The 26770-nt window shown below is 41.3% G+C and overlaps 1 protein-coding gene across 1 annotated transcript in view; it reads right to left on the bottom strand.

Moving 5' to 3' along the window:
• Nucleotides 1–26770, bottom strand: part of LOC308474277 (dermatan-sulfate epimerase) — a 145400-nt gene that overhangs the window by 56502 nt on the left and 62128 nt on the right. Inside the window, exons 7-9 of the mRNA XM_081000377.1 lie at nucleotides 20244–20418; nucleotides 16837–16934; nucleotides 777–895 (exon numbers count right to left, since the gene is read on the bottom strand). Of these exons, the coding sequence (XP_080856503.1) occupies nucleotides 777–895; nucleotides 16837–16934; nucleotides 20244–20418 (392 nt within the window). The remainder of the gene's footprint in view (nucleotides 1–776; nucleotides 896–16836; nucleotides 16935–20243; nucleotides 20419–26770) is intronic.

Raw genomic sequence — 26770 nt, 5'->3', positions numbered from 1 at the left:
GCATTGAAGTGCAATAGATATTTCTCTCCACCCTGCTCCCATTCCCACCCTACAGTAGATTGTTATGATGTGGCTTCTACATGGGATAGGAGAGTTTGGCAATGGCTACTGGCATTTCTGGAGCTTCAGGCAGAGGGAAATTAGTCACTAAATTAGGATAAGGGAAGCTTATATGTGAACTTTTATTGGAAAAACAAGTCACATCAATCCCAGGTTTTCCTCTTTACATGCCCAGGTGGGCTTTGTAGAGATTTTATGCAATTAAAGTCCAAGAAAAATACAGAATAAAGAACAAACACTGTTAATTGTCATATCATGCTACCAGCTAATCTTGCAGATGGTCAGCATACAGTCTGAAAGGCAATTTTCTTTGGCCCACCAAAGTTTAAAGGTTTGATATAAAACATTCCCCAGTTTCACTCATAAGGAAAAAAACAAACCAAGCTTGTTTTCAAAGGTTATTTAAGTTGAATGTCACACATATCTCTGGGTTGTTTTTTACCTGGCCACAAATATTGCTGTATTGCTAGTTAGCACTAATATTTATAATAAAGCCTGATAATCAATGGCAGAGTCAAGATGTATGGTAAAATTTTCTTTTTGTATCCTGCTCCTGCTCATATATTACACTGCTACCACTGTTGTAAGTTATCAACTCTGCTGCCTCCGAAAAGTTGATCAGTTGCACTAATACACTGAATTCAGGCTGATGTTGAGAAAGCAGCTGCACAAAACGATGGCCTGTTATTTTACTTAATCTTCGTTTTTCTAAATACCTTTGGTTCTAGTTTGCCAGTCATCTTCTTCAGCAACTCATACAAATGGGTTGCATTACCTTGGGAGTACCAGCCAGGTTTGTCCAAGGATAAGAGGGCCTCTTGTTCCTCGTCATTCTCTGAAGGAACAAAGCAAATTTACCCCTTTTAGCAAAGACACAATGAAACCAACCACTCTTCTAGAACAATTGCTACAGAGAAACATTGACCAGGCATAGCTTTGGGACTGTTACTGAGTGATTTATACATCATAACCAACACAATGCCTTTCCTCATTGCTTCCCGTTGTTCGGAGTCACCAACAACCACTGAAGGATGAAGGTGGGGGCGAGGGGAGCGGCCCACCCCCAGGTATCATCCCGGAAGGGTGAAACCGTGGCTGCCCCTGCCCCCCAGGACACTTGGCGCTTGCCACACCCCCCCGAGACGCTCTCCACTCACACCCTGGGACATGCGCCGCTTGCTGCACACCCCTCCAACGTGTGCCATGCCCCCTGGGGCACGTGCCAGCCACTCCCCTGGATGTATGCCACTCCCGGTGCCAGAGCAGGTAGCTCCGCCACTGCCCACAACCTCAACAACTTGGCCAATTGTGCAATTTATCTCAGAGAGACCCTTTGTTCTGCTTGAGCCATTGCCTTTTTAAAAATTCTTCATTGAAAACAAAATAAGGACTGCTGTATGATGGTATTTTCCCAAAATGTAAATGGCTCATGCAGAAGCTTGTGATGTTACATGAAGATTGGTCAGTGAAGGAACCAGCAGTTTTTCTTTCTTTCTTTCTTTTTTGAAAGAGGATAAACTCTACATGGTAGTTATTTGTATTTTGTCCTTTACGAAACATCATGCAAGAGGTTAGTACTGGGTTACAGCAAGTGCACACGTAAAGAGAAAAAGATGAAAGCCAATAGCACGACTGGGACTATTGCCAGGTTGGAGCAATGGAAGGACTAGCTAAGTCGTAGCAGGTTCATGTCCAGTTAGTCAAAGCAGTGGCAAAATGGACTAGAGGGAAAGGACTGACAAGATGGGGGGGGGGGGAGAGAGAAGGGCAGAATGGGAAGGCAGCAGGGCAATCAGAGAGCCTGGAGGGCAGATGTGCAGACTAACAGGCAGACACAGCTATGGAGAGAGACCCATGGAGCCACGTCAGGAGGAACTGAAAGATTGGCTGGAGGGGAAGAATCAAGTAGCGGCCTACTAGGACAATAAGGGCCCTTCTTCCTCCATGCTGCAGCTTCACATAGCTCACCCCAAAGGGCACCAGGTTTAAACAAAGAATTAATAGAGAATTATCACTCAGATGCTATCTACTCATTATAATGACAAAATTATAAGGTAGGCCACTCTGTGGAGCTAACAGATACACATGAATACAAAACAAGACTAGAAACCATTCATGTTAAGAATGCTTCCAAACACTTTATTTTTTCAGGTAACAATGCTGCAAGCTGCAACTTGCCGTGAGTGGCAGCCTCATTTTTGTATTGTGTATCTTACAATATAAGTCTGTAGGTGGATGCTCTCCCAAGAGCACATCCATAGAACAGGCCTGAGATGTGTCAGATAAGGAGCCAAGAATAACAGGGGTTTGAAGCTATTTGGCAGATGAGGGATCTGTGCAGGTTCTATAAACTGCACGGTTGTACTCTAGGTGGGGAATCATGTGTTTCTGCTTTTGTCAGACTACTTTCTATGCTTCTGGCTTAGCAATACAAAAGCTAAACTAAAAGCACAAATTCAGGCTGCAATCGTATACACACTTGCCTAGAAGTAAATCTCAAGGAATTAACTGGAAGCTATTTCTGCATATACATATGTAGGAATCTACTATCAAGTTCTTATTCACACAAAGCATACCCTGGCACAGAATCCATTTCACCAGGCAATAGGTAGATGATCTCCCTTCTTGTCTTAACAATCTGCTTCACAAGCACTTTCACATGTTCCGCTATGTACACATTTACACTGTGTACAAGGAAGAAAAAATGAAATGGTTTCAATTCCCTTCAGGGGCATGCCAGGTTTCCAACATGTGGTCTGTGTTAATGCTTTCACAAGAGTGGCCAAAAGTGGGTTCAACTAAGAATTCATTTACACAGTAGCATTTTTTTTTTAATGATAAAAGATTACTTGTAGACAAAATATTTATTTGAGATGTTTCATAACTTGGACAAAAAGAAAGGAAATTCAAAGTTAGAACAGATGCTTTATTGTCTTTTATTCATGCAGAAAGACTCTTTTCCTTTTGTGCTTTTTTGCATTAACAAATCATCAGCAATACGGACAAAGAAAGTTGTGTTATTCTTAACTCATCATTTCTTGGTTTATTTCTTAGTTTGGTTCAAAAGCATTGGTTCCTTCTGATGGTTCTTCTTTGTTCTATTAATATACTTCTATTTTAAAACACTTTGTTGTAGGAAACAACAAAGTTCAACAAAGTTAATAAGAAAGACAATTGTTGCCTTGCTATTGTTATTTTGTTGAAAAGGGCTGCCAAACACTCACTTCAAGATAGCAGAGCAGACAGATAAACCTCATATTTCAAAAGGATGGCATGTCCATAAAAATAGAATGTTATTATATGCAGTTTCTTCAAAGGTTTTATAATAAAACAATTTCTAAAAATGCTGATTTGTCCACCTGTCCATGCCAAATCACAGTGACCATCTGTAAAAGCCTGCAGTTATATTAATTAGTTTCTATACAACCTAGGACTTTTAGAATACTGGCTGTCCATGGAGGCGCAGGTCAATTCTGTATCCAGGGCAGCTGTCTACCAGCTCCATCTGGTACGCAGGCTGAGACCCTACCTGCCCGCAGACTGTCTCGCCAGAGTGGTGCATGCTCTAGTTATCTCTCGCTTGGACTACTGCAATGTGCTCTGTGTGGGGCTACCTTTGCAGGTGACCCGGAAACTACAACTAATTCAGAATGCAGCAGCTAGACTGGTGACTGGGAGCGGCCACTGAGACCATATAACACCAGTCCAGAAAGACATACATTGGCTCCCAGTATGTTTCTGAGCACAATTCAAAGTGTTGGTGCTGACCTTTAAAGCCCTAAATGGCTTCGGTCCAGTATACCTGAAGGAGCGTCTCCACCCCCATCGTTCAGCCTGGACACTGAGGTCCAGCGCCGAGGGCCTTGTGGCGGTTCCCTCACTGCAAGAAGCAAAGTTACAGGGAACCAGGCAGAGGCCCTTCTCGGTAGTGGCACCTGCCCTGTGGAAAGCCTTCCCATCAGATGTCAAAGAAATAAACAACTATCTGATGTTTAGAAGACATCTGAAGGCAGCCCATAATGACTGATGTTTTAATGTATTTTTAGTCTCTTGTTGGAAGCCGCCCAGAGTGGCTGGGGAAACCCAGCCAGATGGGCGGGGTACAAATAAATAATAATAATAATAATAATAATAATAATAATAATAATAATTTATTAGATTTATATACCACCCTTCATCATAACATCTCAGTGTGGTTCACATTATAAAATACAGGATAAAAACATGAAAATAAATAAAATGAAATGAAACAGCAAAACAATAACCTCCCCTTCCCACAGACACATTTAAAAGGCTGTAGAATATTAATCAGCCAAAGGCCTGGTGGAAGAGGAAGATTTCCAAGTGAAATCAACAGGACATAAAAACACTAAATTTATGTCCAAAGAAATACAGCAATATATTTTAGCCCTACAATATGTAGCAAACAGTTCTTTCTTCTTCTTTTTCCTCCTCCTCCTCCTCCTCAGCAGTATTTTGTGCAAGTCTGGTATGTTGAAAAACTTGTATTTTGAAAGAATAAAAACTTTTTTAAAAAAATGCATACCCACAGGTAAACAAATACCCATGCACATGCCCACAACAGACATCTGGTTAATAGAACTCATGGTGCACAGGGAAGTAGCATTTGAGGGGCGGGGCAGCACACAGCCCAAATACACGCCATCAAGCACCACCTGCTAGAGTGGCTAGGAAATATGAGGTAGATTTCAGAGGCATAAAACTGAAATAGCTCAAGTTTATACAAAGGAGCACAAGCTGGTACCTGGAAAAAGCTACCCATGTATGCACTGACAACTTTGCGTGGGCACATTCACAGGGGAGAAAGGCAGAAAAAGAAAACTATTTTATGTAAACTTTGTGGCCCTGTGCAGACATAATGCTTAACATAATGCCTACCTTCTTTAACTATGGTTAACACTATGTATGAGTGTGAAAACAAGGGTTGTAGAACCTTGTGGCCTTCCAGACTAGACAACAATTCACATCATCCCCGACCATTGGCAGTGCTGGATAGGGCTGATAAGAGTTGGGAATCAAACAGTATCTGGAGGTTCCACATCCCATACCGAAACAAAGCTCAAAGTGTGGCTGCCAATGAAGATGTGAAACTGAATGGATTTAATAGTAACTTCCTCTTTTCACATAGCTTGGATGACTAATTGAATATGACAGTTGAATCTAGAACAGGCATCCCCAAACTCGGCTCTCCAGATGTTTTGGGACTACAATTCCCATCATCCCTGACCACTGGTCCTGTTAGCTAGGGATGATGGGAGTTGTAGTCCCAAAACAGCTGGAGGTCCAAGTTTGGGGATGCCTATCTAGAACAAGGGTTGAATCATGAGTACAGTGGGTCTACTCTAAGCATTATTAAGCCTGGATCCAACCCAATGGTATGAATATCATTCAACAGATTAATAATTTAGCTCCTTGCTTTGCAGAATGAATTCTTTCTCACATTTTACAAACTTATTTTAGTCTGAACTATTATTATTATTAATTCTTTAGCAGCTCACAAACCACACTAAACCAGTCCAACACAGGAGCATGGATCTAGCTTTTAGTTCCCAGATATAGTCAGTCTACACACTACAGGTTAACTGTGGATTCAGTCAAAATCAGTTCGGCGTTGTTCCTCAGTAGACTAGTATAGAAGACAACCACTGTGAGTTATGGGCAACAGTTTAACCTTTCCTAATCCCTGTACTTAGATCATTGCCGAAATATGATGCTCTCTCTGTCTTATGGGTTACATTAATCACCAGAAAGTCTTAGAACTAATTATAACATGCTTAAAATAACTGACTTGATATTAATGGTAATAAAAAGCAGAATGCGTTTCCTGTGAAAAACAGTTTATTTTAAGGACTAACCCTAGTAAAAAAAACAACCCAACAACCTGAGCTTTTTTTTTTTTTTTAAAGAACACACAAATGAACAGTGAAGCTTTTAATGAAAACCAGCATGCATAGCTGCATGGAAACTATGTCTAAAGGAAGCTTTTTGGCAGTTGCTGCCAAGCTTGAATCTGCAAGGAATGTAGTACGCAAAACCCTTCATTTTTAGTTCTCTCATTAATTGCTCCAAGTCCCGTTTCACAAATCCCACTACTAGCTGTAAAAATGATGTAATTGTGTTTTAGGAACTATGACACATCATCTAATATTTACAGTAAATTGCAATAGGGAAAGCAGGGGGGAAAACTTGCTTCTTTCAAAAAAAAAGTAGTTCCCAAATGCTAGCCCTATCAAATTTTTTTTTAGTGAAAGAATGTGTCCTCACTATCACCTCACATACAATATTTTCCATCTCCATTAGGGTGTTTAAAAACAACAACAACATAAATACTCATTTCCTGCCGTACTTCTATAATAAGCAGTTTGGGCTGACTGGCAAATCTTTAGCATATTTTTCAGCATATTACTAAATCTGTTCATTTTGACACAACATTCCCATTGCCAACCACTTTGGTAGGAAGCGGATGATGTCATTAGCTACCTTCCCAGCCACACAGCTATTCTGCACGCAGACACACACGCCAAGGATTTGCTAAGGATCGTATCACATACGACAGAGCAACAAACCTCGGTTTGCTCTATGTATATATTTGGGGCAAGTGATACATTATGCTAAATGCATGGATACATTTTAAGTGTACTGAAAACAAAACATAGGCAAAACAGCAGGCATGGGAATCAAGTATCAAGACTGCAGTGCAAGTGTGTGCGTGTATGTGGGGGGGGGGGGGCGCGCAAACTCTCCTCATGCTATGTTCTTATGGCCATACAAAAATTGCATCCCCCAAACCAGCTATTTCCCATGGCCCTATAAATAATTTCCTTCAATAGCAAATACAGTGGTACCTCGGGTTACATACGCTTCAGGTTACATATGCTTCAGGTTACAGACTCCACTAACCCAGAAATAGTGCTTCAGGTTAAGAACTTTGCTTCAGGATGAGAACAGAAATCATGCTGTGGTGGCGCGGCAGCAGCAGGAGACCCCTTTAGCTAAAGTGGTGCTTCAGGTTAAGAACAGTTTCAGGTTAAGTACGGACCTCCGGAACGAATTAAGTACTTAACCTGAGGTACCACTGTAGCAGTGCTGGAAAGGGTTTTTTAAATTGGGCTTATGGCATGGGGGAAAGGAATAAACTGCTTTCCACAGAGCCCTGATCTGATTTCCCATTCAATAGAGATAGAGAGATAGATAGATGATAGATAAATAGATAGATAGATATAGATATAGATATAATTAGGTTGCCCTAGGGTACTAAAAGGTTTGTGTACTAAAAGTGTTATGTGTATGTGGCACTAGAATTGGAGCTGCTGAAGAGTTCACATTCATTCATTAACACAGTACACTTTGTTACTAACACTAATGTAATCTGATTTCTAAACAAATCCTAAAATTTATTAAAATGGATATTTGATAGTGCAGCATCTTCAACTGGGAAGTCCATTATTTCCGCAGTGGAACATTTATTTTAGGTGCATTTGGCCGGATGCGCTGAAAACCTTTTCAACCCTCAACAAAAGGAATATTATGTCTGTCTACTCTCTGGAGGAAGCAGCACTGGTTTCCTTTGAAATGGATTTTGCATAGCTTCCATATCGCTTTAATGCCAAATGCAGCATTTAATATCAAAGCAGAGCAGATGGACAGGTTCCCTGTGTCTTTACGGTGGAAGCTTTGCCCAGTACTTTCAGTGTTTAGATTTCTGAATGGGGATCTTAGGCCCTGAATATAATACAAAAATGTAAAGCAGCTGCCTTTTCAAGTTCTACAGATGGATACTCAGTGACCCACCCAGAGGTCAATTTTCCTTATTACTTTGGAGGTTGACAAACAATAGTCCACCAGAATTATATGGCTTCTAATTTTAAAAACCAATTATTTGTTACTAAGCATAGGAACTTACATCTTCAGGATTGCTTTTTAACATCAAACAATTTATGGCCTTTTAAACTGTGTGTTATTGTTTTTGTTTGTTACTATGTTATGTATGTTTGTGTGTTCATATTTTAAACAGCCCTGTGATCCTTGGATGAAGGGCAGTATAAAAAAATTAATAACTAAATAAATAGCAAAATAAAAATAAGCTGGAACAAAATGAAGCTAAAAAGAGTGCATTGTGCAATAGAATATGGAAGGCTGGCAAATGATGAGAGTAAATTCCTCAACCTCTGAAAAGAAGAGAACTAGAACAGAGACCAGAAAAATTGAAAAGCGGCTTTATCAGCAAGCTCAGTTCCCTACACACCCTGTACACTTTATCCACAACATACTCCCTTGCAGATGCTTCTCAGCCTTGCAAATCCTGGGAATATGCTGGTGGCTAGAGAAAGCCCAGCCTGCTACTGGAAATGTCCTAATTGCCTTCATTTGTCCCTCTCCCAGCTTTCCCAGGGGGCTCAATGGGTTGTGCTGAGGAGCCAACTTCCCTCCTGAGCCCTGACTCTACCCACTGATTCCTGCACCTGCAACTCTTTCTGTGATGCTGTGGCTGCTTCTCACTCCTCCCTGGCCTTTCGGTGTTGCCCTCATTGCCATGCTCAACAGGGACATCACTCCTGTCCAAGCCCAATGCTGTCACATTTTTTCACCCACCACTCTTACCCCAACCAGCTTGGTTCACTCACAGCCCTCTCATGTCAAGATATCTGAGGTGGCCAGGGCACTCTCTAGTGCTGGGGTAGGCAACCTAAGGCCCATGGGATGGATGTGGCCCAATCGCCTTCTCAATTCGGCCCATGGGCGGTCTGGAAATCAGTGTGTTTTTGCATGAGTAGAATGTGTCCTTTTATTTAAAATGCATCTCTGGGTTATTTGTGGGGCATAGGAATTCGCTCTCCCCCCTCACCAATATAGTCCGGCCCACCACATGGTCTGAGGGATGGTGGACCGGCCCACGGCTGAAAAAGGTTGCTGACGCCTGCGAGTACATGTGGCTGATGCAGGAATCCTCCAGCTCTACAGCAGCACCCCACCCTCAGCAGTGCATGGATTTCCACGCTGCTGCAGAGGAGTAACCCTAAGCAAATGGTCTGAGGCTACTCATGACTATTGTCCTACATGGTTGTTAGAGTCATCTGGTAATTCCAAGAGACAGAAATTTGCCATGCAGCAACATGTGCAAGCTCCTCCCTTGTCATGGTCCAATCACTTCCTGTGCTATTGTGCAAAAATAGGGCTGCACCGCTACAGTGCAGAGGATCAGGCCTGGAATGACTGCTCCAAATTCCCAGCATTTTCTATCTGTTCAGATTACTTAAAGCATGCCAATAAAATTCCTGAGAATGACTTTACTCAACTGCCTTAAAGGTTTTCAATAAATAAACAGTAACTTTTTTCTAGTTAAACCTAACCAATCTTTGCATTAATCTAACTAAGTGAATTCAAGCCCCTGACAGAATGAATTATATATTTAATGCATTGACACTAAGAGCTCAAGTGCTGCAGTAAAGCTTCTTTTCAATATCAAGACAAGACATTGATAAGCTACTGCTGCTCTACTTTGATCTAGGGTCTATGGGTTGAGGATGGTTCTTTAACAACTCTTGTAATGGTTTGCTCCCAAGGATATTTACTCACCCACACCAATCACTCTCCTGAGTACAATTTTGGATCGGACAAAGTAGTCATTCAGGAATGCTACACACAAAATGAATTCCTTCACAGATATTGCCATGTATGACATTTGCAAGTATGCTTTATGTCCCTTATCATATGTGCATATATCCTTTTTTCTGTGGAAACCCACAGCCAACTGAGGTTTCCAACCATGCTGAAAAGTTGACAGGCAAGCAAGTATGCAGGAATGGGAGATCTGAGAGCTATAAATAATTGCATAGCATTTTCCTTTCCTAAACGTTTATGAACAGTAGCTGTGCTTTTATTCATGAGCATTGCATAATGCTATCAATGGTAGTTTTTGTTTTTTCCACTTCAGAGAAGCCATTATTTTTTCAGCCATTAACATACTACAGATTACAACACTCCATGTGTCTGTAATGATACAAATTAACTGAATAAGTTTCATATTTATATTTGTTCAGAATGTCTCTACAGTACAACAGTTCCACAAAAATGTGCAGAAAAAAATCAGCTGCTTCTACCATAGTGCTCCAATACATACCGGTACTATTCTAAACATATTAGTTAGCCTTAGATATGTATAATACTGTTAAGTTTTGTATAATTCTCTTTAAATGCTATATTTAACCTTCTGGAAGAGAACTAGTTTTCTAATGTAATTCCTGGAATGACTAAGTGGAGAGCCTTTTCCAATGGCTTCTTAACTTCATTGTCTTCTGGATTTAATTTTATCAAATGTGTTCACCATTATGCTACATTTCATATTTGTACACCACTTCTGGTAGTTTATAGAAAAATGAATCACAGAAATTACTCATCAGTCAATCAGTCAGAAATAAACATTCCTGATTTCATTGTATACAAGTGTGTGCAAAATACAGATACAATTTCCTACATAGCAATGATATCCATGTAAGAAGTGTGAAGGAGCTCTAATACCACATGGAAGACTCTGTAAATTACGATGGCCCTATCCCTACTTATGAATAATCAGTTAAATATTATGAAGAATCAACTTAGAGAGAGAAGAAGAAGAAGAAGAAGAAGAAGAAGAAGAAGAAGAAGAAGAAGAGGAGTTTGGATTTGATATCCCGCTTTATCACTACCGAAGGAGTCTCAAAGCAGCTAACATTCTCCTTTCCCTTCCTCCCCCACAACAAACACTCTGTGAGGTGAGTGGGGCTGAGAGGCTTCAAAGAAGTGTGACTAGCCCAGGGTCACCCAGCAGCTGCATGTGGAGGAGCGGAGATGCGAAGCCGGTTCCCCAGATTACGAGTCTATCGCTCTTGACCACTACACCACACTGGCTCTCTAGAAAAATATTGGTACTTTGAGGGGGAAAGCACAAGGCCAAGTGCATCAGAATTTACACTAATCCTATACTGGTGACCAACTCTACAAGGAAAAACTGATGAAACAAGTGTCAAACATGAAAATGAACTGTCATGTATTCTGAGGTTTTTGACCTTTAGCATTTGCTGCCTGAATCTAAACAAAAGCAAAAGAAGAAATCTGAGGCGTCTTATTGAAGCATTGAGTCCAGTGTCCAACTTAATGAATTTCAGCAACAGTTCCAATTCTGACGTCTAGTCACCCAACACTTGAAATGGTTTATGCATTACAGCAGTCATTTCCCTAACTCTTTAAATCATCCTGTACATTTAACCAAAATATTTGTTGGGAATGATGAATGAACTCCCCATTGCTTGTGTTGGATTGAGAGGTAAACAAGCTAACCTTCTCACCTCACAAAAAAGGGAAGTAGTGCAGCTTATTTCTAAACCAACTTGATGTTAGACTGCAAGTTAATTTAAATACATTTGTATTGTTTTATATCAGGGGTTGCTAAACTCTGGCTCTTCAGATGTTGCTGAACTATAACCCTAATCATCACAAAGTTTTCACTTCTGGACTAAACCTCTGTCAGGCACTATGAATCAAAAGGCAGTATCCCGTATGTGTTCAGGTGTTCCGCCCACTTATGCGAGGTTTACATTCCCAGACTTCATGCATATAGGTGAAATCATGTAAAGTAGGGAGGGTGCTGTTGAGAGAGGCTGGGAAGCAGCTCTCTCTTGACAGATCTCACCCATCCGCCTGCCTTCTCTGGGTGACAATGCACTCTTCTTTGTATGCACCCTGTCTGCCCCTGGTGACTGGAAAGTTCAGCTTGGGGTTAATGTGTTGGTGGCCAGGGGGCTCCTTGTGCCCAGTGCCGCAGCAGGGCCTCTAGGCTCTCTCCCTGTTCATCTTGGAAGATGCTGGAGACTGTTTCCTTTTATCTAGTTTCTCCTCCCCCCCCCCACGAGTAAATAATGTTGCTGCCTACTTGTGGGGTGATGAGAGAGAGCACAAGGCTGATAGGAGGGTGGATGGACTCTTGGATCCTGCCCAAGGAACAAAACTGATATGAATGAGCAAGAAAGGGAGGGACGGCCAGAGGAATGGTGCACCCTCCACGCGACAGCTCCGCTGGCCAGGAAGAAGAAAGATAAGGAGAGTTAGGGAGTTGGGGCAGTGATATACAGTGGTACCTCGGGTTAAGAACTTAATTCGTTCCAGAGGTCCGTTCTTAACCTGAAACTGTTCTTAACCTGAGGTACCACTTTAGCTAATGGGGCCTCCCGCTGTTGCCACGCGATTTCTGTTCTCATCCTGAAGCAAAGTTCTTAACCCGAGGTAATATTTCTGGTTTAGTGGAGTCTGTAACCTAAAGCGTCTGTAACCCGAAGTACCACTGCGGTGCAAGCTGTTTTCCCCACTCTCCAGTTCTCTTTGTGCTGTTTTGTCTCCATTTCCCGGTTCAAATCATTTATTTACATATTTCACAGTGACACGTGTAAATGTGATCATGCATGAGTGGAATGCATGTAAATGGGGGGACACACACTGTCTGTAGTTCTAAAGTTTACAGAAGAAATCTGCTATTATACAGCTAACAATAGTTTGTGACCAATTTCTCTACTCATTTTTCAACAAACAAAGGAAACTCTGTTCTTGGCTAAAAGAAATTACTGTGGCTGTTCTGCTGTTGCTCTTTGGTAATTTTTCAGTCTTTGAAAGGCAGAAAAAACACACCAGATATAGTGTTTACTTCCTCTCAGATTCACTTCCCGATTCAGAAGTAATCCCCTAGGGTATGAGGGGGAATGCTAGGGGAATTCAAAAAAAGAAAAAAGGGAACTCTACGCACAGTGATCTACTTATTTTTTTGCACTGCTTTTTACTTGATAGTAATTTTGTACAACCATAACCCTCTAAACCAAATGTGGCCCACACAGTATGTATGGCACTTTTCCAGAGACTCAATAAACCTGATGTAGCTGCCTGCTAGAGTCTACAGAAATGGGAAGTCTAGATATTTAGAATGTTGTGTAGGGTAGACTTATAGCCCATAAAACTACTCTGGGTATAGGTATTTTTTTATGCAATGTATTGTTTTGCCTATGCTCCGAACCTGATTGATCACCATATTTGAAGTTGGGAGGCAGTTTGTCTCACAGTTAACTCAGTTACTGTGTGTTCTCCTGTATGTACACACCCTCCCTCACATAACATGCGGTTTGTTTATTTCATTTTCAGCCATCTGCAACATCTTGCTTACCCCAGTTTCCTACTTGCAGGACTTCATTTTTCAATGAGAAATGTTGTAAAAATAATTTTGCATGAAGAAGGCAATGGGCAACTTCCTTGCCCTTTCAGTATCTCTGATTTCCTGCTTGGCGGGACACAGGCTGTCTGCTTATGACAGCATTTTTTTCCTCTGGTTCATTATGGGATATTTGGAGTTAGATTAACAACTGTCAGTGAACTTCAGTTCAGACTAGCACTCTCTGTCAAGGGTTTTCATCTCCCCAATTTCCTGTGGCCACGCGCACACACAGAGACATACAAAAAGAAATGGCTAATAATAAGGTAAATACCCAAGACAAGATCCCTTCTTGATCATCCCCACCTTCTATGTGGTGAGCCTTTGCACAAAGGAATGGCTCTCAATGGCACTCTCATATTTTCCTACCTTCCCTTCCTCCTGTGGACACCACAGCACTTTGGCTGTTTGTGCGCCTTTCATGCCCTCATCTAGCTGCTGCTCTCTTCCCAGGGATCTTGGCCCAGAAGAAATTTAAGAATAAATTTTCCCCAGGAGAGGAGCACAATCAGTTGCATCTGTGAAAGGCACACATAGGGAACCCATTCTGCATAACGATCAGTGCACCGTGGTGTGCATGTGGCCAAGACAGGGAGAGAGGAAAAATGCTGATTTCTTCTTATACACATGATAAACTTACTTCCCTGCCCTAGAGTAATCTCTCTCTAGTAGAAAATTAGGGTCATACTACATGCTAAGCCTGGAAATCTGTGATTTTTCTGCTTTTTCTTCATTAAATGCACACCAGCGAGAGGATAATCATTTGTCCAGGGAAGCACAGAGAACCTGGAGGCATTTAACTCTACAATTTTCCTGATCTGAAATTACACACATATTCCAGATACTGTTTCCTCTATGGGGAAAAACCTAAAGCAAATACAAATGGCTGATTGAAATGCTTATTACCATCTGTTTATAACAGCAAAACTACATGTCACTCTGGGAAATCTGTGATTGATATGATGATAAAAAAGCCCAATCCTTTAATGCAGCTTCCAGGAGAGGTGCTTCTAATTTGATTGGGAAAATTGTGTTTAGGCTGATGGTATTTAACCCTCCCATCTGTGGCTCTAAGAGAAGGAAATGTATCGCCTCTGAGAAAAGGAGCCTGTATAATGTCTGTATTCTTGTCCCACAATAAATCCCCACCTTGAAGGGGCTGTGTGTAAATTAAATCCAGGACCATTTACTTCTAGATTCCTAGAATCCTATCAAGCTTGAACTCCATACAGGATATATAAAATTACGTCATACCAGTATAGGAGGGACGCAGGTGGCGCTGTGGTCTAAACCACAGAGCCTAGGGCTTGCCAATCGGAAGGTCGGCGGTTCGAATCCCTGTGACGGGGTGAGCTCCCGTTGCTCAATCCCAGCTCCTGCCCACCTAGCAGTTTGAAAGCACGTCAAAGTGCAAGTAGATAAATAGGTACAGCTCTGGCGGGAAGGTAAACGGCATTTCTGTGTGCTGCTTTGGTTCGCCAGAAGCGGCTTAGTCATGCTGGCCACATGACCCGGAAGCTGTCTGTGGATGAACGCCAGCTCCCTCGGCCTATAGAGCGAGATGAATTCCACAACCCCAGAGTCGTCCATGACTGGACCAACAGTCAGGGATACCTTTACCTTTAGTATAGGGATGTGGGGAGAAATAAGATTTTGCTTGCCTTTTAGTAAGAAGCTACCTAATTCACACTTATGTCAAACCAATATGTGAACCAAAACACAGCTAGCTATCCTTTGAAATCAGCTCTTCTTATTTCGCTAATCAATGCACACAAAAACACATACATTGTGAACATAATATAAAAACATTTGCAAATTGCTGCAGAAGTATGGAGAACTGAATTTACGATAGGAAAAAAATGAGGAAAAGAGAAACTGAAATTGACATGTGTCCCTACACCAGTCACAACGTCAGGATGACATTAAGCACAGATTTGTGCATGACAATAGCTCCCTCACTTGCTGCTAAATCTCACAGAAACTAGATCCCTGTCCTTTGTACACAGTCCTAGTAAATAGCAGCTTTTAACAGCCACGGGGCATATCAGATTTCAAACTTGAGACATTTATTTTAGTATCTTATTTCTTGGTTTTCCATTTACCTAATATTTATGTGGTTTTCCACTTGCCAATTGTTTTCTATTTATCTATTGTTTTATGACAACTGTTAAAAGGTTATTAAAAGATAGAGAGTCTAAGAGGGAAAGCATGTGAAATGAAAACTTTCTCTGCAAAAGCGGCATGTCATTTGTTGAGGGTGTTTCAGAGAATGGCCACTTAAACCCATGTAAGGAAACCCCAATAAATATTTCTTTGTGCGGGGGTAGCCAACACAGTGTTCTCCAGGTGCTGTTGGACTACAAATGCCATTGTTCTTGACTATTCACAGGGCTGACTGGAGTTGTAGTGCAACCATGGAGGGCGCCATGTTGCCTACCCCTGGCTTAGTAGAAAGGTAGAGCAGTGTACCTGATTTAGTAACGCATAGTGAAGCAAGGTGAAGTGGACAGCTTGCTATGAGAGTTGGTTTCCAACTCTGATTGCATACTCAGGTAATTTCAACAAAATTAGGGGGGAAATGCTTCATTGGGGAGCACTGATCCTACTTTCCTTTAAAATGCCAGTCATCTTTTTCAAAATACAGTGCAATCGTAACCATATATAAGTGCTACTGAATTCAATGGGGCTTATTCCCAGATAAGTGGGGTTAGGGTTAGGGCAATTATTTATATTTCCAGGGGCTCTTCATGCATTTCATTTTTGGAGGTGTACATCAAGATTTACAGAAAAAAACTGCTTAAGGCAACAAGAATGCATTTGCAAACACATATATCATATAGTGACACTCATCATAGAACAGTGATGGGCTGCATTTCCCTCTTGAAAGCACATTCACCAGAAATTGTTTTCGTGTGTTGCGCAAAATGGCTTGTAGTCACCAGAGTATACCAACACCATTCTGTTCATAACACCACAACATACCTGACACAGAGTCCTTTTAGTGATGGTGCCTATGATTTGGAACAGGCTTCCTCAACCTCGGCCCTCCAGATGTTTTTGGCCTACAACTCCCATGATCCCTAGCTAGCAGGACCAGTGGTCAGGGGTGCTGGGAATTGTAGTCTCAAAACATCTAGAGGGCCGAGGTTGAGGAAGCCTGATTTGGAATATTCTGCCTGTCAGGCTTGAATTTATTTATTTTTATGCAATTAAATACAGTGGTACCTCAGTTTTCGAGTGTCTTGGAAGCCAAATGTTTTGGAAGCCGAATGCCAAAAGCCCAGAAGTAGATGCTTCCATTTCCGAACATGCCTCAGAAGTCAAATGGCTTCCGCTGTGTGATTTTCAATTTTCTCCATTGAACTTGCAGCCAGCCCTTTGCACCTCGGTTTTTGAACGTTTCATAAGTCAAACGGTCTTCCGTTTACATTCGAGAACTGAGGTACTACTGTATGTTATCTGCAATCTGCTCAATGTGCTCTTGTTTATCAAAGTGGCTTAAATGTTTAAATATTATTCAAGCTTACCAAGTGTTCTGAAAGGTCTTTGATCTGGTGGCTGAGAGAAGAAACCTGGTTTCAGGGCGTTTGTGATTACAATGTCAAAAAGGTCTTCAAAATCATTCCTATGACAATGATAAAAAACAAAACTATCAGAATGCATTTTAAGGCATTAAATAGATATTTGCCCTAGTATAAAGAAGCTCAACTAATTAAGGCATGCCCACACCTGAATTAGGGGTGGGTTTTTGTTGTTGTTAGGGTTTCATAATTATTTGTTTAGGAATAATTTCTGTTTTCTATATGTATGAGAATATCATTTACATAAGAAATTTATGAAATACACCTTCATTGCAACACTAGATCATGTTTGCCATACTCCTGAAAAAAATCCCCATGAGTTTTGATTGCTAATCAAATGTGAAGGTAATATAAGAACAAGCAGACAAATGAGTTTTACAAGCATCAGAAATGACTAAAGTTCTTATTCTGACTAAAAATAAATAATTTAATCTCTAAAATTAACTCCATATGTGAAATGCTTATGATATATAATACTTTTAGTCAGGTAATCAAATCTGAAAAATATTGAGTGCTGAAGTAGGCAAATACTTGACAATACATTTTAATAATATGAGATATAAGCAAATGGTAGCATTTATATACCTTGGGCACAATCCAGGGAAAGTTATACCCACTTAAACCCCACACTGAAATCAATGTGAGTTACGCGCTTTATTTATACCGAACATACATCTCTTTCTTAGATTTTATGGATTGCATTCAACAGCTAAACTCCTATTATAGAGTCCTATTATTCCTTAGGTCCTATAATGAAAAAACATTGACAAAAAAAAGGAAAAAGCTTTACAGGGCCATATTCTTAACAGCGATATGCAAAATATCCTGTACAAGGGTCAACAAATTAGACTTTCATTCCAACAACACTGGAAATATGGTTTAAAACAGAGAGATGTGTTTGTTGGCTAAGGGAAAGTATGTCTAAACTAACTGCAAAAAGTGCAGAAATGTCCTTGTTCTGAGGTTCAACTTGGTGTCTGTTCTATTTTCTAGATTTGTTCATGGTCAGCATGACAATGTAGCACAATATTATTATGATATATAATATTCATAATCATATAATTAGTATGCACACAGGTCAGGACGATATCTGACACCATGACCCTGTTCATTCCACCACATTCAGTATATGCACAATGAATGTCTGCAGAGGACTGAAGAAAAGAAGCATCTGGAAAAGATTTAAGGAATACAGTATTCTGAGTGCAAAAATTCAAAACTAAAGGAGAAAAGAAATAAGTTCTGTGTGAATCCATTTACTGTATTAAAAGGAAAAGCAAGGAAAATGCTGACTTTCCCCCGCCCTTCACCTTTCCAGTTTAATATTTTCCAGTTGAATCTAATAATAATAATAATAATAATAATAATAATAATAATAAATTTTATTTATATCCCGCCCTCCCCAGCCGAAGCCGGGCTCAGGGTGGCTAACAACAATAAAACAGTATAAAAGTACAGCATAAACAACACTCTAAAATCATTCATTATAAAATTAATTAATTCAAGCCACTGGCAACCATTGGGCCAGAGCTCCGCGAAGATTGCCGAGGGAGGGAGTCAGGCTGTGCCCTGGCCAAAGGCCTGGTGGAACAGCTCTGTCTTGCAGGCCCTGCGGAAAGATGTCAAGTCCCGCAGGGCGCTAGTCTCTTGTGACAGAGTGTTCCACCAGATCGGAGCCACAGCCGAAAAAGCCCTGGCTCTAGTTGAGGCCAGCCTAACTTCTCTGTGGCCTGGGACCTTCAAGATGTTTTTATTTGAAGACCGTAAATTTCTCTGTGGGGCATACCAGGAGAGGCGGTCCCGTAGGTATGAGGGTCCTAGGCCGTATAGGGCTTTAAAGGTTAAAACCAGCACCTTAAACCTGATCCTGTACTCCACCGGGAGCCAGTGCAGCTGGTGTAGCACCGGGTGAATGTGATCTCGCAGCGAAGACCTCGTAAGGAGTCTCGCTGCAGCATTCTGCACCTGCTGGAGTTTCTGGGTCAGTCTCAAGGGCAGCCCCACGTAGAGCGAGTTACAATAATCCAGTCTGGAGGTGACCGTCGCGTGGATCACAGTGGCTAGGTCAGGGCGAGAGAGGTAAGGAGCCAACTGCTTAGCTTGGCGGAGATGGAAAAATGCCGCCTTTGTTATAGCTGCAATCTGCGCCTCCATGGAAAGGGAGGTGTCGAAGATTACACCCAAACTCTTAACGGACGGTGCTGGCACTAATTGCGCCCCCGCAAGAGATGGGAGTTGCCCCCCAATCTACTCATGAATTTAATTGGAAGTTGCAATGGAAGCTAGCAAACCAGTTCAACACATCTAGATTTAGCATGCTGTTGTTCACTTAGGCTGCAATCTTCTGCCCACTACTCAATGTACAACTAATTGGATTAAATTGTGCTTACTTGCATATAGGACTGGGTTATAAAGCCATATGTTTATTTGTTTAATATAAATAAAATACATGAATAGCTGATGGTATCAAAAGCCACTGGAATGTCCCAAATAATCAACAGGGATTCTCTCCTGTGTCCTTTCCTGGAGAAGGTGGTTCGCCAGGATGGCTACGGCAATTTCAATCCCAAAATTAAGCTGAAGTTTGGATTGGGCTGGCTCCAAATAATCAGCGCTATCCAAAACTGCCTGGAGCTGGAACACCACTTCCTGCTCCAGGACCCTTCACAAGAATGCCTACTTTGACACTGGACAATAATTATTCAATATGCTGGATCCAGATTAGTTTCTTTAAAAGGGGTTGAAAAACTGCCTCTCCTTTAGGGTGGCTGGAACCACACCTTCCCTCAGTATGACACCAAGCACCATGGAGATCCAGATTGATAATCCAGAATTGGCTGCTTTTGATAGTCAGGAAGGAAAAGGAATCCAAGGGCTAGTGAGAAGCTAAGAAGTCCCCCACCTCACCCCAAACTACATCTGTCAGACACTAGAAATCAGCTAAAATAAATGTATGTGGAGGGGTTGGTGTATCTGTATATTTTCCTCTGTGTGAAGAAAAACACCAGATTTTGAACAATAACAACATCATCCTAAATGGCCCATGGGGAATGGGTGAAATATCTCCCTCTTCCTCCATTCCATGGCACTTATGGCTGCATTTCAGCAAATAAAATAAAAACAGATAGTGGGAGGTTGCTCCTCTATCTCCTCCATCTCAATAATTTTGGCCGTCATTAAGAGTGCAATGGGTGAACTGCCCCCCTATGATTTTTGGTCACAATTTAAGACATAAATGGACTCAGCATTAAATCATCAGACGCCCATTTCTTACTTTTTCATTCCTTTTTTTCCTGCTAAGTGCAAAATAAAGTCTAAATGAAAACAACAAATGATGGAAGCATTCCACTTACCCTAAGGTGTGTTCACATAAAAGCCTGCAGTAGTCACTGTGAGAACTGGTAATCAATAGCAGAATCTTTCCACTGTCCTTGAGTCTTCTCAGCCACTTTTTAACAGGATCAGGACAACATTGTATGTATTTTCCTGGATTGCGTTTTACTTCTGGAAAGTACGTCCCCCCATTTTCTGAAAAGTAGAGGATAAGATTATGCAGCGTATCGAACACCCGTGTGTCATCTGTGTGCCCACTTGCACACAGTTTTTAAGACCCTGCTCAACAGCTCTTCTCTGCCTCCACAACTGCTTTGAAAAAATAAGTTATGCGATTCCATCAGGGCAGATGATAAGAGGGAGGTGTACAAATTTATTGCTGGGCACATGGAATCCCGTTTTTAAGCACTCATGTGGATTTTGATCTATGAAAAGAAATGTTATGAAATAAGGAGGAAAGAGAAATTTCAATGTATGGTTTACTTTGGTAATAATAACTCTACCACCAGACAGAAAAACTATTATATCTAAACATGCTTGATCTTCAAGAACGCATTCATAATGCCATCAAAATTCTTAGCAGATTTCCACATTTCTTAGAAAACTGCATTAGGTACATACTTCAAGGAACCTCAATTACAGTGGTAGCTCAGGTTACATAAGCTTCAGGTTACAGACTCCGCTAACCTAGAAATAGTGCTTCAGGTTAAGAACTTTGCGTCAGGATGAGAACAGAAATCATGCTACAGCGGCGCGGCGGCAGCAGGAGGCCCCATTAGCTAAAGTGGTGCTTCAGGTTAAGAACAGTTTCAGGTTAAGAACAGACCTCTGGAACGAATTAAGTATGTAACCTGAGGTACCACTATACTGAGAAAATGTGCAATGCAATGCTTCTTCATAACAGAAACTCTGAATGTGTCACAAATTATTGCCACAGCCCCACAAAGCTGAACAGCATGACTACTACTTACCATGACACATACAGAATTAACAAAAGGTAACCATTGCCTACCTCTTCCTCGAAAGAGAGAACACCAAGTGTATTCGCTGTGGTTAAGGTAGTTCTGCAGCAGGCTTCCCTGACCTTGTAACCCTCCAGATATTATGGACTACAACTCCCAACATCCCTAACCATTGGCTATGCTGGCTGGGAAAGATGGGAATTGGAATCCTGGAGCATCTGGGGGGCGCCATGTTGAAAGAGACTGTTCCACCCAACCAGAAAGCTGAACCAAGGCACCAAGGCACACTAATTGCCAGTCTGAAATTGGGCATGTTTACACACTTAAACGCCAAAATTGGGAAACGAACTTCAGGCTGCAACAGAAGCCAGCACTTCAGCACAAAGGAAGCAAAACCACAAGCAGGGTGGAATGTTGGACTGCGGGAGTTCCATTGGCCCCATTATATACTTGCATCAGACTCTGGCAGAATTCCCAGTGGCTGCCAGGCACATGCACCTCTGCTAACAGCATGCAAGCTGGATTTGGTAAGATTTCTATATGCATTTCTGTCTCTTGCTCAATACTGTTGGTCAGCTTCACTGAATGGTTCAATAAATCCTAGACATTACTTCTCCTTGTGGAATGTGCACAGTGCCTTCCTCAGATCAAAACGCAAACAAAAATTTAAACCTCTTGGCCTTCAACTATTTCATGAGGAGGAGCAGGGTATATTTGAAATGGCAATATCTGTAGGGAATGAAATAGTCTCAGCAGTTGGTTCAAATCCAGTTGCTACAAAAGAGGACTTGGAAGGGAGCCAGTGTATAACCACTGATTTCAATAGGATAAAACAGCTTAAACTCAAAGTGCTCCAGGTTTTCACCAGCTTAAGGATCCAGCTTCCAAAGCAATAAGTAGAATATGTTATAAATGCTGCACAGCAAATGGGTTTTCTAGAACAACTGCAATGAAAGGGGGGGGGTAGCATTGTTATATTGTACAATACAGGAATAGATGTCTATACGCAAAGGTAAATCATTCTAGTTTAAACAAGAGTAGTTTCTGTTATATATAAGTTGATACAGTCATCCATGGAAGTCGAACGGAATCTGTTCCAGAAGTCCATTCGACTCCCAAAACGTTTGGAAATCAAAGCATGGCTTCTAATTGGCTGAAGTAAGCTCCTGCAGCCAATCGGAAGCTGTGGAAGCCCTGTCGGACGTTTAGCTTCCAAAAATAGTTCGCAACCCGGAACAGTCACTTCTGGATATGCGCCGTTCAGGAGCTAAAACGTTTGAGAACTAAGCTGTTTGAAACCAAGGTACGACTATATATGATAAAATAGAAAATTAGCAGGTCTTGGACACCAGCAAAGTCCTTTGGGCTTGTGATTTCTGTAGAGTTTGAAAACTTTCTTGTTAATAAATTACTGAGATGGAGTGTGTGTGTGTGTGTGTGTGAGAGAGAGAGAGAGAGAGAGAGAGAGAGAGAGAGAGAGATCAATTATAAAAAATAGCAATGAAATGGTAAATATGCATCTGGACTGTACAACACCAGATTGTGAAGACATTCACAATTCCCATCTCACATAGAAAAATTGATGTCATGCATAAATGTCCTAGCCATACTTGTCTAGTATTCTCCCTGACATGACATTTTTCTGAGTGTAAAAAATATTTTTTTTCTGTAAGGGGTATAAGCTTTCATCAGTCAACGCCCCGCCCTGCAGTTTAAATGGAGAGACACAGGCTTTCCACTTCATCTATAGTTTGAGAGAACTAATCCTGTGTAACCCTCATTGTTTCTGCTACTACAGAAAGCATAATACACTGTTATCTGGGAATGCGATTACACTGGAGCGATCTGTGTTATAAATCTCTCCAAGGTTTATTTTGAGAAACTGCCAGAATCTATATTTACCAGAGTATGCCCCTATGGTTTTTAACTCCTCTTAGGATCAACATATTTGGGTTTGGGGTTTGTTTTTTCCAGCAGACTCAGAAGATGAAGTAACACAGTTTTGCTGAGATTGTATTTTTTCATCTTTCCTTAATTGCTCTTCTTAAAACTCAATGCACTAAAGCCTAGAAAATGAACATAGGCATACAATAATGATTCTATTGTTCAAGCTAAGCAGGCATGGCCTGGCAAACTGCTCAGAACCCTACTCTGATATCTTCATAGAAACAGTGGGGTATAAGTGTGCAATAAATACAGTAAAAATAAAAAGAGAGAGCAAACAAGCAGTGATTTGTAAATGAGACGGCTAAGCTGATGTAGGTAATTAGTTGCATGTGGCCTGGCTGGCAGCAGAATCTAGTTTGAGCACTGAGTTTCCCTTGCAGATCACTTCCTCATAAACTTCAAGTGATTAAACTGCTTTGTGTGTGAAAGAAGAAAAAAAGCTGTCTTCTTCAGAGAAAGACCCACTCATTCAGGATTTCCACTTGCACACTTGAAGGTTTCAGTCTATGAAGTGATTTATTAATTTGTCAAATAAATCCCTCAGAGAAGAAACTAGTCATATCCATTAAATTCAATGGGTCTACTCACACTGGAACTTTGTTGGCTATAACACAATGATGTTAAGGCCAACCAATATGTTGACAACCACTGTCAAGAGGTGCTGCGTGGCTACTTCGTGTTACGTGTAACTCATTTCCTCCCTTTCTCCTCATATTACGTCTTTATAAAAAGTTTTTAGCACATTCTTATGATGATTATGCTGTAAATCTGATTCCCATGAAGCCCACAGATGATTCCCATTTACTAAAGCAGGATTCTTTCTTGTATCACTCAAATCCCTTTGGAAATGTTTACCTCATGTCTGAAGGCATCAGCATTCATGCATCCCAAGAGCCTGGCCATACCCACAGAAGGAGGCAGCAGCAATACACAATAAAAAGATGAGAGCTCTAGGCGGCATTGGCTGCAACAGCCATTCCCATTGCCAAGAGCTCTGCCACAGGAAATATGGACCATCTGGCTTCAAAACTGGGCACTGTAACAATTGTGGCAGGAATGAGTAAGCACTTGAAACTGCTAGAGCTGCTGGGTACAGAGGTGTCCCAAAGGTTTCCTACATCTCTGGCATCCCAGTGCTGTTTTATTTTTTATATTTATAGCTTGTGCAAACTGGTATTCTATGCATTCTATTCATAAAACCTTTCAAAAGAAATACAAAAAAATCTCTGTGTATTCATTTCACTCTGCTTTTTATAGTTTCTAGTAGTTAAGTTGGGCGAAATGAAGAAAAAAGGGCCATGTTGATACTTCACAACTGACAAAAACAAGTTGTAAAAATACTAGATTCAGGTAGGTAGGCGTGTTGGTCTGATGCAGTCGAAACATATATATGTACGTCCAGTAGCACCTTAGATACCAGCTAAGTTTGTTCTTGGTATAAGCTTTCGTGTGCATGCACACTTCTTCAGATATCTGAAACTGCTCCACCTGCTTTTGCCTTTAACCATGTCTGCCTCTGGTTCCCAAAAGGTTCTCCATGAGGGAATGGGTCCCTCAAGCTGAAAAAGGTCCCCCATCCCAGCCTAACACAACAGAATCCTTTGCCAGTAACGAATTGGTTAATCTGTCAGAAAATAACAAGAAAACACAAGAAGGCTGTCCCAGTTTTCTTGAACAAATAAATGCATATCACATAGCTCTCCTGTGCATAAACATCTGGGCACTTATCATGTCTTAGGTGTTTAATGTATTGCTACATAAAACATCTCAGTCCAAATCATAACTGACCTCAGCTCCCAAACGGATGACTTAAAACTACATGATATTTGTTTTAATCTATCTTGTCTATCACAATCAAGGAGGATTAAACCTTTTTTGGTCCAAGGGCTGCATTTCCTTTTGAAAACCTTCCAGGAGCCTCTTGCCAATGGTGGGCACAACAAAGCAAAAAAGGGGGTGGATGAATGGATAGGGTTTGTAAAGTAGGCTATACTCCAGCCCTGCAAAGGTCAGAGATGTCAACACGCATACTCCTTTCATCCAGGTCAGGGTCGGCAAGGTTTACCTTGCCTGGGCCGGTTCACTCCCTCAGAGATCACTCCATGGGCCGGATCACATCTACGCAGATGCAATTTTTGGCATCTTCTGGCCTCTGCACAGAAGTGAGTCCCCACTCCGCGCTGTGCCGGTTTAGCGCAGCGCGCGGACTTGCCGAGCAGGCGACTCAGTTCGGGGGCAGCTCATGGGCCATTTAAACAACCCCCGTGGGTCACTTGTGGCCCATGGCCCGCAGGTTGCTGATCCCTGATCCAGGTCAACATAAGGCATTGTCACTGTACAGGCAAAAGCACTCAAAGAGGGTTTGGAGCAGGGCCAGTGAAGGGTGTGGCTTGGGGAGGTGAGATGTAGCCTGGCAAGGGAGCCTGGCCTGGTGAGGACCAGAGAAAGAGGTCTGGAGCCCCCAAGTCTGCTGTTCCTTATCCATTCCATACACTTATAGAGTGGCTATATTTGTTAGCAACATCAATAGTTTTAATACATTGATAACTTTGCCTAAAGTAAATATCATTAAGCTAAGCCCCAGGGCACAGAAGTCTGCAGTGCTAATGCGCCTTCAGCAAGAATTAGCTGTTTGATTATATATCAAGGAATGCACTAACTGCTTTTACGGTTTGGCTGAGGAAAAGGAATTAAAATGAAGAATTCAGACAGATGTTATGCAAATTCCACAAATAGCTGAAATTTTACAGCCACTGTTTAGTTACTTTTGAGACTGTACACACACACATATACTACTAATACAGTACCTAAGCTTTGTTCCTGCAGCTGTATACGTTGTATTCCTTATTACAACAGTTGAAATGCAGAATTTTGTTAAAGATTTATTCTAAAGTCAGTAACCGCCTTGATCAGTTACAACCTGACCTCCTAGTCATACTTGGAAATTAAGTGCTGTTTTACCTCTGTGTAATTATATATATAATCTCATTCTTATTCCCTCAAAATAATTTAAATTTCTGTCCACTTATCTAAACAGAGCTGTCTAAGGGAAACATATGCATGTTACAATTAACTTCTGCCACAGCTTGTCATCATTGTTATTGTTATTACTCTTCCACTTAATTTTGCCAATTTTGATAATTTGAAACTTCCCCAGATTTTAGAACACTTGATGTGGAGTAGCAGGATACAGCCTAAGTGGAAAGACTGGTTAAATTTCTATTGCTAAAGGTATTATCTATATACATAACACAGGTTTTATACACAGAATATTAACTTTTAAAATGAGATCTGTGTTATTGTGAATTTAGGCTATCACATTATTATTTACCTTCTGCAGATTCCTTTTCCATTTCCAGGCATTTGGACTGCTTTGGCGCTGTGGGTTAAACCACAGAGCCTAGGACTTGCCGATCAGAAGGAAGGAGGTTTGAATCCCCGTGACGGGGTGAGCTCCCATTGCTTAGTCCCTGCTCCTGCCAACCTAGCAGTTCAAAAGCACGTCAAAGTGCAAGTAGATAAATAGGTACCGCTCCGGCGGGAAGGTAAACGGCGTTTCCGTGAGCTGCTCTGGTTCGCCAGAAGCAGCTTAGTCATGCTGGCCACATGACCCAGAAGCTGTACGCTGGCTCCCTGAG

Source organism: Podarcis pityusensis (assembly GCF_964106645.2).
Source record: "Podarcis pityusensis genome assembly, chromosome: 3".
NCBI classification, from domain to species: domain Eukaryota; kingdom Metazoa; phylum Chordata; class Lepidosauria; order Squamata; family Lacertidae; genus Podarcis; species Podarcis pityusensis.
The sequence above is the reverse complement of the archived record's forward strand: the minus strand, read 5'-3'. Positions and strand labels throughout refer to the sequence as shown.